The sequence below is a fragment of the Capricornis sumatraensis genome, chromosome 20, assembly GCF_032405125.1.
Source record: "Capricornis sumatraensis isolate serow.1 chromosome 20, serow.2, whole genome shotgun sequence".
Taxonomy (NCBI): Eukaryota; Metazoa; Chordata; class Mammalia; order Artiodactyla; family Bovidae; genus Capricornis; species Capricornis sumatraensis.
This window is the reverse complement of record NC_091088.1, coordinates 42,494,345-42,508,006: the sequence shown is the minus strand read 5'-3', so window position 1 is coordinate 42,508,006 and position 13,662 is coordinate 42,494,345. Positions and strand designations below refer to the sequence as shown.

General features: G+C 46.1%; 1 protein-coding gene across 1 annotated transcript in view; it reads right to left on the bottom strand.

The window, feature by feature from the left end:
* Positions 1 to 13,662, bottom strand: part of WWP2 (WW domain containing E3 ubiquitin protein ligase 2) — a 142,577-nt gene that overhangs the window by 84,221 nt on the left and 44,694 nt on the right. The window contains exon 5 of the mRNA XM_068992789.1: positions 1,042 to 1,179. Within this exon, the coding sequence (XP_068848890.1) occupies positions 1,042 to 1,179 (138 nt within the window). The remainder of the gene's footprint in view (positions 1 to 1,041; positions 1,180 to 13,662) is intronic.

Here is a 13,662-nt window from a genome sequence, read left to right as displayed (position 1 = left end):
ATGAGATTCCCCTAAAGTGGAGGAACCTCACACCGCCCAGCACTCTTCCTTCATAGCAGGTCAGTTATGATTATATACTTATTTGTGCATTTACTTGTTTGGTGTCTAACATCCCCTGCCCCTGCCAAGTAGATCACAAGCTCTAGGGAGCAGAGACCAGGTGAATTTTACCCCTGCCATCTGGCCAGCACCTGGTCCAGGAGCTAGTACATACCCAGTGCCCAATTATGGACATATGCGCTGAATGAGTGAATGATGCGTGTTCTCTAGATGCACCTAAAGCGCCCCAAGCACCATGCAGCCCAGCTGAGAGAGGATCTGTAGCAGTAAGGCCCATCCAGTCACTGAGACTCCACCCAAATGCCTTTGAGACAGAACTCAAATCTCACCCCCTGCACCCATGGAAAGCCTGGTTGGGGCCTGGAAAGCGCCACAGTTACATCACATTTAATGAGAAAAAATTATGCAGAGAGCCAACCCATTTCAGACCTCAGACGTCATGAAATAATTTCCTGCTAGATCCAAAGGTGACTAATTTCAGACTAGATGAAAAGAAACAAACCGCCCACATTCAGGACGAGGCAGGAACCACTCTCTGATTTCCCTGCTTCTTGCCTATATGTTGCTGGTGTGAATCTCTGATACACACAGTTCCCCTCTCCCAACCAAGACCATCTCATAAAAGACACTCTCAAGCTCCCCAGGGAGTTTAAGTGGGTTGGGAAGAAGAAAACCGGGCCCAAGTAACATTTAATAAAAATCTTTTATTTTCCAAAGTCCATGTGGGATGAAAAGATGTTTCTCTCTGTTCTCACTCACAAAGACTTGACATTTATTTTGGTCCTTTATCAGAAAGCAGTCCTTGAAAAATCATGTCATGATTGGGATCCACAATGCTCAGAAGAGTCAGGGCCGGCTAAGCAGTACCTGAACCCAGATATCTGGTAGAGAACCAAGCTCTGGCGACCTCCTCAGCCCTGCCCTGCCCCACCCCACCCTGCCCTGTCCCAGCACAGCCCTGGGGAGCAGGGCGGCACTCACCATCCGTCACGGCACTGCCATTAGGCACGCTTCCCAGATCAACAGTCGGCCCGTCCAGGAAAATTGTCAGCTCACCACCCGAGACAACACCGCCTTTGTTCTCTGTCTGCAGGTTCAGGGTCAGCTGTGTGTTCTCCACTGTTGGACACAAAAAGCAATGTGGATGGACAAACGCAAACCCACACCAAGGTTAAGATTCTGTAAGTTATGAGCTCCCACTTCACCAACTCTGGCTTCCCTGGCAATGTTTTTCATTGCATCTTCAAACTTGTCTGAAGGCATGGAAAAAGGATCACGGAGGAATATGCCTAACTGTTGTATCAGGCTGGTGGGGAAGGATGTGCTTGTTTTTCCTTCTAAACACCTTAGAGCATTAGGTTTGCTAGGTAATTCCTTATATGTTTGCTTATATCTGCTGGACCGAGAGAAAAGAGTAAAAGGTATTGAGGATATGCAGAGGAAGAAAGCAGTTCCAAGCAGCATCCCCCAACCAGTATAGAGTGGGAGCGAAAAGAGTCTAGACAGGTCAAGAGACACTAAGGAAAAGTCATCAGGAATCATCTCTACATAAACAATTGTAGGGACTTTTTATTTGGGCTAAAAAGTTGGGTTTTTTAAATTAATTTTTTGGGGGGCCATGCCTCAAGGCATTCGGGATCTAGTTCCCTGACCAGGGATTGAACCTGCGCTGCCACACGCCCCCCTGCACTGGAAGCACAGAGTCTCAACCACTGGACCACCAGGGAAGCCCTAAAATAGTTGTTTTTAAATTTTCAATCCTGGAAATGTTTTGCTTTGAAATAAGGGGCAAAAAAAGTTTACAACGAAAGCTCAGTACGGGCAACTTAGCCCCCCAGTTACACGGTCCTGGCTGAGTTCCATAAGGAGAGACTAACAGACACCTGGCTCCATGAGTTGAGGTGAGAGGGCAGTTCAGAGTTACCCAGCCCCTAGAACACGAGGCAAGTTCAGCCCTATGGGCAAAGAAGAAACAGAACAAGCCAACAAGAGGCAAAGGCACCAAACCCCAGGGGAGCTGAAAACTGCTGCACACACACACACCCGACCCCACCACTGAGACCAGCCACACGGAATGGCCTCCATCCAGTTACTGCCCGGGATCCACAGCCTCCAGCTCAGGGCTGTTCAATAATTACCGAGAAAGGGCGGCGTTTATGAGAACTTCCAAAGAGTATGCAGTCCTTCCACGCCTCTCCACATCTTACAAAGCCAGACCAGGAAAATGCCATATATTCCAACCTCCCTCCATGCCCACACTACCCATCAAACCACCACTTCATTTTATCTCTTAGTTGCTACTGTATTATTATAAGCTGGTTTTCTAGAACAAGGCAGGGTATGTATAAATAACTATCTCCATGAGCATTTCCTAGACACAACCGCCCCCCACCAAAAAGAGTCTGCCCTGCATCTCTCTAAGAAACAGATACAGTCCTTTAAGAACTTAGACCCAAAAAAAAGTCTTGATCAATTCAAGGATCTAAGGTAGAAATCAGTTATCCTTCAGGTTTTTGAGCTCTCAAGGCATCTCTCCCTTCCTTTAACTTTTCTTCCCTGCAATGGATCTCTCTGAATCCTTTTGAGTCTGTTTTCAATCAGTTTCACCAAGGGGCTTGGTGAGTTTCAAATATTTCTAGAAATGAACATGTGTAGTCTGAAAACTAGTTTCTTCAAAGACCCAAGAGGGACTTCCCTGTGGTCCAGTGACTAAGACTCCATGCTCCCAATGCAAGGGATCAGTGTTTGCGCTCTGGTCAGGAAACTAAATCCCACATGTTACACCTAAGACCTTGTGCAGCCAAATAAATAAATATATACATATTTTAATACTTCTATAGGACCTCCCTGGTGGCACAGTGGTTAAGAACCAGCCTGCCAATGCAGGTGAGCCCTGGTAAGGGAAGATTTTACATGCTGCAGAGCGACTAAGCCTATGTGCCACAACCACGGAAGCCAGAGCATCTAGAGCCTGTGCTCCACAAGAGACGCCCCCACAATGAGACGCCCCTGCGATGCAGTGAGGAGGAGCTCCCGCTTGCTGCAGCTAGAGAAAGCCACACACCACATGGAAGACCCAGCACACCAAAAATAAAATTTATTCAAATTTCTATAAAAGAACACTTGTAACCTGAAAACTAGTTCCTTCAAAAGTCCAAGAATGGAGATCCCTTTAAAAAAACTAGGAATAGAACCATATGACCCAACAATTCCACTACTGGGCATATATCCTGAGAAAACTATAACTGAAAGAGACGCATGTGCTCCAATGTCCATTCCAGCACTATTTACAATAGCTGGGACATGGAAGCAACCTAGATATCCATCGACAAATGGATAAAGAAGTTGTGGTGCATGTATACAACAGAATATTACTCAGCCATAAAAAGAACACATTTGAGTCAGTCTTAATGAGGGAATGAACCTAGAGCCTATTACACAGAGTGAAGTAAGTCAGAAAGAGAAAAACAAATATCATATATTAACAGATATATAGATCGGGGGCAGGAGGAGAAGGGGACGACAGAGGATGAGATGGTTGGATGGCATCACCAACTTGAAGGACATGAGTTTGGGTAAACTCTGGGAGTTGGTGATGGACAGGGAGGCCTGGCATGCTGCGGTTCATGGGGTCTCAAAGAGTCGGACACGACTGAGCGACTGAACTGAACTGAACTGATACAGAATCTAGAAAGATGGTACTGATGCGCCTGTTTACAGGGCAGGAAATCGCTCAGATGGTAAAGAATCTGCCTGCTATACAGGACCTGGGTTTGATCCCTGGGTTGGGAAGATCCCCTGGAGAAGGGAATGGCTACCCACTCCAGTATTCTTGCCTGGAGAATATCAAGGACAGAGAACTGGTGGGCTACAGTTCATGGGGTTGCAAAGAATCGGACATGACTGAGTAACGCTTTCAGTTTCACAGTGGAGACGCAGACAGAGAGAACAGACTTGTGGACTCAGTCAGGGAAGGAGAAGGTGGGACGAACTGAGAGAGCAGCAGGCAAAAACATAAAGTACCACATGTAAAACTAACAGCCACTGGAAATGTGCTACATGACACAGGCGCTCACATCAGGTTCTCTCTGACAACCCGGGGTGAGGTGGATGGGGTGGGAGGTGGGAGGGAAGTTCAAGAGGCAGGGGACATACGCGTATCTCTGGCTGGATGGTGCTCATGTATGGCAGAAACCAACACAATATTGTAAAGCAATTATCCTCCAATTAAAAAACAAAGTCCAAGAGAGGCATTTGAACCAGCAGCATCATTTGCCAGCCATGCAAATGAGCCACCCTGGAAATGGACCCTTCAGCCTCAGTCTAGCTTTCAGATTATTGCAGCCCACCCAGGGGTACTGAGTGCAACTTCATGGAACAGCTCAGGCCAGACTGCCCAGCTAAGCCATTCCCCAAACCTGACACACTGAGACTATGAGGTAATAGATGTTTACTTTTTCTTTTTTTAATCAAGGAGCATCTCCCCAGTCTTCATGCTGAGATCCAGGGCATAAGTCCCTAGCAGGCAGTAGAGCTCAGAGGTCTAAGACTAGTACCAGTTCAGCAGACTGGATTCAAGCACAGTACCAGTCAGGCAGGCTGGAGCACTTACCTTGAGCATTAGTCTCGCTACCTGCAAAACAGGAGGAGTAAGAACACACTTTCCAGAGAACAAATGTTAAGAATTAAATAGTATCTAGTAGGTTCCTGGTAAGCTGTCATCTTTATTATGCCCCTGTTGTGTTGTTCCTTTAATAATTTTTAATTTAGAAGAAAGTTGTTTTTGGTCACATCATGCAGTACGTGGGATCTTAGTTCCCTGACCAGGGATCAAACTCGAGCCCTCTGCACTGGAAGCATGGAGTCTTAACCACTGGACTGCCAGGGAAGTTCCTATTATCTCCCTGTTGATGGTCCTGTTTTCAGGCTGGAGAGTCCAAATTTCTCTTGATCTAACTCATTCATTGTACAGTCACTCTTCTCCTGACCTTTCTAAGCCTTTTTCAGGCTTCGGCAAAAGAGTCAACAAAAGTCTTCCAAGGTCAGTCACATATCCATCACAAGGACAAATGGTCTTCCATCGTATTTCTAGGACACTTCCTAAAGATGTCTGGCATGCCACTGGAGGAAATGTGCTGGGATAGGCACTCTAGAAGGGCTCCTCAATTCCCTTCTTGGGATCTCAAAGGCCATCACTTTACAAAGAGAGTGTAGGCACCTTCCTCTCTCCTTCCTGGAGGGATGATAACATTTGACAGGAAACTAGAAGAACCCAAGGTCTCTTGCTGCTAATTTCCACCTCCTGACAGCCACCCCCACTGTGGTCTTCTGACAAAGCCAGGGGCACAGACTGCACTTCCCTCTCCATTGGGCTCATGTCAAGGCACCAACTCAATTACCTGCTCACCTTGTCGAGTGTCATTATACACACGTAGGTTCAGAAGTTACCTTACAAGTCTTGTAGACACATTTGACTTTCAAAAAGAGCCAGTGACGGGGGAGGTTTTTCTCTTTAGTATTAGTCGCTCAGTCATGACCAACTCTTTGCGACCCCATGGACTATAGCCCACCCGGCTCCTCTGTCCATGGAATTCTCCAGACAAGAATTCTGGAGTGGATAGCCATTCCCTTTTCCAAGGGAACTCCCCAACCCAGGCATCAAACCCAAGACTCTGGCACTGCAGGCAGATTCTTTAATGCTGAGCCCCCAGGGAAGATCCCTTTAAACTAAGAACATAACCCTCTGCTGCTGCTGCTGCTGCTGCTAAGTCGTTTCAGTCATGTCCGACTCTGTGCAACCCCATAGATGGCAGCCCACCAGGCTCCCCCAACCCTGGGATTCTCTAGGCAAGAACACTGGAGTGGGTTGCCATTTCCTTCTCCAATGCATGAAGGTGGAAAGTCAAAGTGAAGTCGCTCATGCTTTATTTACTAAAAGAGAAACACTTCAGAGAGATCTCTGGCTGTTAGTATTATAACCAAGTAATTGAACTGAGCATCACTAACAGCAAGACAATCCAACACCCACATGCTTCCTGATGTGTTACAGGATGAAGTACACAACAGCATTTTCAAAGTCTTATTATAGGACTTCCCTGGTGGTCCAGTGGTTAAGAATTCACCTGCCAAAGCAGGGGACATGGGTTCAATCCCTGGTCCAGGAAGATCCCACATGCCGAGGGGCAACTAGAGAAAGTCTCTGGGCAGCAATGAAGACCCAACGCAGCCAAATAAATAAATAAATAGTCTTCTTACAAAAGCATTTAACCTGAATCCAATCAGGCCACTAAACCTCCTTCCCAGATTACATGAAATAAGGGAACAGAGGAACAAATTCAGCGATACCACAAGACAGCAATCAGACTAACCCAGAATACGGGACATCTATAGGGCAACTATCCCAGGCTCCTTGAAAAGCCAATGTCATTAAAAACATTTAAAATGGGAGGTGGGACAGGTAGGAAGAAGACTCTTGGATTTAAAGGAACATAACTACCAAATGTCTTGTGTGAATTTTGGCTAAGTCTTAGTTTGAAAAATATATTCTTGGGACGACTGGAGAAATTCACATCCAGGTTGGATATTGAATGATGTCTTTAATTACCATTTATTTTCTTAGGTTCAGTAATGGCACTGTGTCTGTATTTAGGAATGGTTTCATTCTTGGGAGATCCAAGAGAAATTAGGATGATATCTGCACTCACTCTCATGGTTTTGTAGGCTGGAAGAAGCACAAGCTGGAATCAAAATACTTTGGCCACCTCATGCGAAGAGTTGACTCCTTTGAAAAGACCCTGATGCTGGGAGGGATTGGGGGCAGGAAGAGAAGGGGATGACAGAGGATGAGATGGCTGGAGGGCATCACCAACTCGATGCACATGAGTTTGGGTGAACTCCGGGAGGTGGTGATGGACAGGGAGGCCTGGCGTGCTGTGAATTCACGGGGTTGCAAAGAGTCAGACACGAATGAGGGACTGAACTGAACTGAACTGAACTGAGACAAGTTTTCTGGAGTGAAGTGTCATGATATCTGCAGTTTACCTTCAAGTGGTTCGGGGAGAAAAAAAAAAATGCACACACACTCACAGGCTCACACACTCACAGGCTCACACACAGAGGTGAAACACATGCAGCAAGTTCTTAGCAAGTGTTGGTTCTTGGTGGAGGGCACCTGGGTGTTCACTGTGTTATTCTTTTCATTCTTTTGTATGTTGAAAAAACTGCATGTTAAAAAGTTGGGAAAGGGTTGTTTTTTTTTTTAATTGGCAAGGCTATTACAAAATTAAACCTCTGAGAACAGAACACTCTATTATTCTCTTTAAAAAAAAATACCTGAGCCAGGAGAACCCTACAATGCATAATGGGACTAAAGAAACCATTAGCTAATTGAGTGACAGACTCGAGCATACAGGGGAGGCTGAAAGAAGTGTGGCTGGAAAACATATACTGGAATCTGAGCTATAAATAGCAGCCTTAGCCACCTCGCCTCTGGGGCCCTCAGGTTTCACTCCAGCCATGCCATGCACTCCACAAAGGGCCTTTCTCTTGCACCAGGTCTTCCCCAGACCTTTTCAGGCACTGCTCAAAAATCAAAAAGCTGATGAAAACATGGGTGTTATAAGTTGAGTTCCAGAACTGGAACCAGATTCAGCATCGGAGGCTCACTGACCTCCTTCAATCTCTTGCGGCCCTGCTCCATCTGCGGTCGTGCCATTTACACATGTATAGCAAGCAAGCACTCACTTTTCCGGTCTCTGACATCCAACAGGTACGGAAGAGACAAAATGCTGTGCCCCTGGGTGTTTATATTCTAGCTGAGGCAAACAGACAGTATCCATTTTCTTAGTACATCACATAATCCATTAGACTGCAGCAAAGGCAGTAGAAAAAAAAAAAATGAAAGGAGGGAAAGAGATGGGGAGTGACAGGCAGAAGGAGGCCCTGGGTTGGTAAGAAAGTCTCACCAGGAAGGTGACAGTGAGGCAAAGACTTAAAGAAGAATGAGGCAGGGGCACCATGTCTCTGTCTGGAGGAAGGGTATTCCAGGCAGAGAGAAAGTGAGACATAGGAGCCCCAAATAGGGGCCACACCTGACTGGTCTGAGCAAGGGCAGGGAGGCCGCTGTGGCTGGAGTGGATGAGCAAAGACAGAAGCAAGATGAGGGTGGTGGGAAGCTGGAACTCACAAGAAAGGTCTTGGAACCCTGGGCGAAGTGTCTGGCGTTTACTCTGCGTGAGACCGGGAGCCACCAGAGGGTTGTGAACAAGGAAGGGAGGTGACACCTGTGGCAGCGCCATCACACTGGCTGCAGGAGGAGCCAGAGAGGAAGCCAATGAGGCCAGCGAGGAGGTCATGGCGGGCAGCCAGTCCAGGTGATGGCAGTGTCTCCTGGGCATGGGGTGCCAGAGGGAAATACCCCTTTCCTCCTTGCCAGCATGTGTTAAGAAAGCCCTGTGGCTGCCCACCTAGCACACCAGCCAAGCTCCACTGGCCCACCAGGCTCTTGGAATCAAAGCTCTGGGCACATCACCGGCAGGGGCTGCAAAAAGTGCCCACTTAGTGCATGGCTGGAAGAGGTCAGGTTCAATTACAATCAAGTGGAACATATATATACCATGAAAATTTTTCACTGGCAAGAGACCTCAGTTCCTTGAAGAAAGCTAAGGCCCCGAATGCATATGAACTTTAGCCAGCCTATTTCTTCTCTTCTGTTCTACAAGAACCCTCTGGTTACCAATACCTTGTGATGCTACTTTCTGGAGGTCAAAGACAGCAGTAGGGTTAGATATTAGAAGCTAGGGGATAAGAATTAGGAAAATCCTCAAGTACTGTGCCAGGAAATCTCTTTAAAAGCTGGCAAACTGGGAGAGACAAGAAGACATTAGGTGCTTTCCAGTGGAAGCACACACCACCTCAGCAAGCAGGGATTCATGGACTACTCTTGCCACTTTTGTGGATGCCTGACATTTTCCAGGATAGTTTTTGGGGGTTTTTTCAGCCAGCATACTAAAGAACAGAGACTGTAAACTTAAAACACACACACACACACACACACACACAAATTTAACATTACCTACACATCTTGAAAAACGAAAAGGAGGAAAATACACAATCAAGCTGCTTAAGGAGTAGCTCTTGACTCTTATTTTGAGAAGCTTGCAAAGCTTCAGATTTGCAAGTGGCTTCAGGTTAATAATTTCCTATTGGGAAGAGTCGTTACGTGCAACAAGGATGAGTAATATTTTTCTAAGAGTTACTTTTTCCCTTTCCTGACTTGAACTTTTTAATATGTTTTTTGCATATGGTACCAATAAAGTATAGATAAACAGAGCATGGAAGCTACCTTCCTCATTCCCACAGAAGAAGAAAAAAGAAATTACATATACCAGAACTGCCAAACTGTGCCCTTATAATGCAGTTCAGTTAAATCCAGAACCCCTACCTGGACAGTCTCACCACCAAGTACAAAAGGACTTTCTACTTTAGAATCATCTTCTATCATGACTGTCCCTCCCTCCCCTCATACCCCTCAAAATGCATGTGCACATATACACTTCTATCTTATAAAAAGAAAAATATTTTCTTCCCTTTTTCTTCCTGACTCAGAATACAAATGGAAGGATCAACCTGGAAATTTGAGAAAAAGGACACAAAGTAGGATACTTTTAGGGGAGACCAAGTCCTCTCGGGCCAGGAGTCTCAGAAGAAGCCTTATGAAGACGTGACTAACTTGGCCTGAACAGAGCTGTTCAACGGAGCAAACAAACCTCCTTCTTCCTGCCTCCTTCTGCCCTTGATCCCACAGGCCCATCAGAAGAAAGCGAAAATAAGCAGGGCATTCATTAACAGGTCAGTGTTCCTTCTGCACATAGCTGTGAAACACTGGTGCACAGAGAAACGGAACTGCAGGAAATTCCAGAAGGGCAGAGAGTAAACAGACTCCTTTCCCTTCCCTGGTTCCCCATTAACTCAGACACACACAGCCTGGAGACTACCCCAGGTTTAAAGAGAACACCCTTTCACGTTCCCTACTCAGTAAAGGAAGCGAAGGGGCTTCCAGGATTTACTATTAACGATGTCTCTTTGGCTTCCAACCTCAGTTGGAGCCTAACAAGAGAAAGCCTTTTCTACCAGGCTAGCAGCAGGTCATAAACACTGGAATTCTTGTTGGGGTACCAATGTTGACTTTGCTTCACCCCACCTTCCTGTAGCCCCCGTCACTCATGCTCTCTTCCCAGAGAACAAGGTGTAAGAGTCCTAGTGTGGCCTGGAAGTTTCTTCTGTAGGCTAACGCGGGGAATCCATTCTTAATAATCATCTCTAAATTAAAGTCTTGGCTGACAGAGGGTTGCATTAACTCCTCCAGAAATGAGAAGTGCTTCATTTCACAAAGTGTGTGAACTTTTCTTTTTTGTCTTGTGCATTCATTCAAGATGCATTTTCTGGGCATCAACTATTGACACTGCGCTAGAAGCTGTGTTATCATGAAGAATGGAAATAGACATGGACTCTGCTTTTAGGAACCTCACCAAGTCAGTGATAGAAACAGAAATCACTAAATAACCTCACAGAGAAATGTAAAGCTGCAGCTGTGAAACAGATTTCATGCAGGAGATCTTATGGTGCCATGAGCGCTGGACACTTGGCCTGGTCAGAGCATCAGGAAAAGGTTCCTGAGGAACTGACAACTCAGCTGTGATCTGAAGTCTCAGGAAGAGAGCCAGCAGGTTTGGGGGGTGGGTGTGAGGCAGGCTGGACAGGCACATCTACGGGCAGGGAGATGCATCTGGGAAACTGAACAGAGACGAGTGTGTGTGGGTGGAATGGGATGGGATCTGAATGGGGCAGGAGAGCCAGGTGGTGACCAGATGTGGCAGTGGCTTGTGGGCCCCAATGTTGAAGACTTTCTCTATCCTAACAGCAGCAGCATGGTACTTAACAGTTTTTAATTAATCAAGGTGTGACAACATCAGCTTCATGATTTTGAAAATCATTCCACAGCATGGAAAACAGAATGGAGAGGAGTAAGAGCAGATGCAAGCAGAGCAGGCAGGAGGCCAGAGGGAAGGACCAGACCGGTAGAGGTGGAGGTTTTACAAGTGGACAGACTTGCAAAGGTAAAAACCAAGAGAACCAGTAAACAGACCAGCAAAGAAGGTGGACAAGAAGAGTGGATTGTAGCTCAGTTGGTAAAGAATCTGCCTGCCATGCAGGAGACCCAGGTTCAATCCCTGGGTCAGGAAGATCCTCTGGAGAAGGGAATGGCAACCCACTCCAGTATTCTTGCCTGGAGAATCTCATGGACAGAGGAGCCTGGCAGCCTACAGTCCACGGGGTTGCAAGAGTCGGACACGATTTAGTGACAGAGACAGAGATCACCAAGAGGAGTGGAGGGATCAAAGGCAATTCCTGGGCTTCTAACTTACTTAACTGGGCAAATGGAGGATCTATACATTGAAATATGAAATACTAGAAGAGGTCTAGGTCCAGGGAAGAGGGGATAAGTTCAGATTTGAATACATTGAATCTGAGGTGCTTCTGAGGTATCCACAAAGAGATGGCAAGACAGCAGTCAGGCACTGGATACAGAGCTCAGAGGGAAGGTCTAGGCTGGAGATTCAAACCTATGGGTCACCTGCACAAGGCAGTTATGCATAAAGAGGATAGGAACGTGAAAACAGAAGAGGATGGAACGGTGGGAAACTCAGGTCATAGTCTAACAGATGAAGATGACCTTGCAAAGAAGACAGAGAACAGGCAGAGAGGCAGCAGCAGAGTCAGATAGGAGTCCTGAGAAGGCAGGAAAGGGTGGGCTCCAAAGCATGGACGGAGAGTCTGCCCTTCAGATGGGAGGAAGAGGGACAGCTCGCCTTCAGCCACAAGAATTGCGAGGAGAGGTTAGGCACACACACCCTCATTTCAGTTCATGACAGATTCATCAATCACGATTGCCCTAAATTTTTTTTTTTTTTTGGTAGCTTTAAACTCTTTATTTTGTACTGGGGTATAGCTAATTAACATTGTTTTTTTAGGGGCAGGGTCCCAGTGTTCTAAAGTCCAAGCCCCTACAGCTACAAATGCTTTTCTCTACTTGTGAAAAAAAAAAAAAAAAAAACCCGTGTAAACACTCCAGAACCAGCTATTCATCAGAGTCATCTATCTAACAAGTACATTATAGACAAGGAGTCTCCTTGAATCAACAGAGTGTCCTCTTAACACAGGAAACAAACAAAAAAAATGAAAAAATGCCTTATCTGTCTTAGTGAATCTCACTGTTTGTCAAGCTACCGCCTATTTTAAAAGTGATTTAGGGGGAATAAATACAGATCTGGGAAAGGTACGTCTTTAGAATAAACTGTCAGTTTACATGAGTTATTGCTGCCTTGTCACCAGAGGCCCTCTTCCCCAAGCTGGGCAAAGTCCTCATCACCCATTAATTCCTAGGATTCCTAGACCAGCCCTGTCTTAGCAGCTCATCCATTCTCTGCCCCTTCAGGGAACCTGGGCAACCACATCATCCCTCTCCATTGCACAGAATCTAGGCTTTGTGTTTTAAATACAGTAGAGACTGGTTTTCAATGAACAAACCTCCTTTTCAACCGCATCTGAACAGCAAAATGTAGGAGCCCAGCTAGAAGAGAACTTCCATGGTTTAGGTTCTGCTTTTAAAAAAATCAGCAGAGTGAGAACTTCTTGGTGGTCCAGTGGCTAAGACTCCACCCTCCCAATGCAGGGGGCCTGGGTTTGATCCCTATTTAGGGAACTAGATCCCACAGGCAGTAACAGAGTCTGCATGCCGCAACAAAGACTGAAGATCCTGCATGCTGCAGCTAAGACCTGGAGAAGCCAAATAAGTGAATACAATATTTTTTAATTAGCATAGAGGAGGAATTGGATGAAGCCAGTCAAAAAGTAACTACCTCTAGTTGTAAGATCAATAAAGACTGCAGGTGCGATGAACAGCATGGTGACTACAGTTGACACTGCTATGCGGCCTCCTGAAAAGATGCTAAGACAGAGACAGAGACCGCACCATCAGATGCAATGTTTCAGGGCTGTTTTGTTGGGGTTTTCCTTTTTTTTCTGGCGAGGAGAAGGAAACAGCTCATATCCAGGCAACAGTCTTGTTTTCCTATCACCCATTCCAGGTTCTCTGCAAGGCTACCATTTCATGCCTGAAACAGCAGTCAATTCAGAAGCAGATTAGAATGATCAGAGACAGCATGGCCCCTCTAGGAGACAGCTCAGCACCACAGTATGACAGGCTTCAGAGGACAGGCGGCAGTTTCTAGAACTGCACGCACAGTACAAACTAGCAACCTGGTTTAGAAGAAAAGTCTCCCAAATCTTCCTTGAGTAACTTAACCTCTAGACATAAGCAACGTCCAATGTGACGGCCACAAGCCACATGTGGTCACTGAGCGCTAGCAATGTGGCCAGTCCAGACTGAGATGTGCTGAGGGTATAAACAACACATCATATATCAAACACCACCACATATATCAAAAATGGTAACACTTGGGATATACTGGATTGAAGAAAAGTGTTAGTTGCTCAGTCGTGTCTGACTCTTTGCAACCCCATGGACTGCAGGTCACCAGA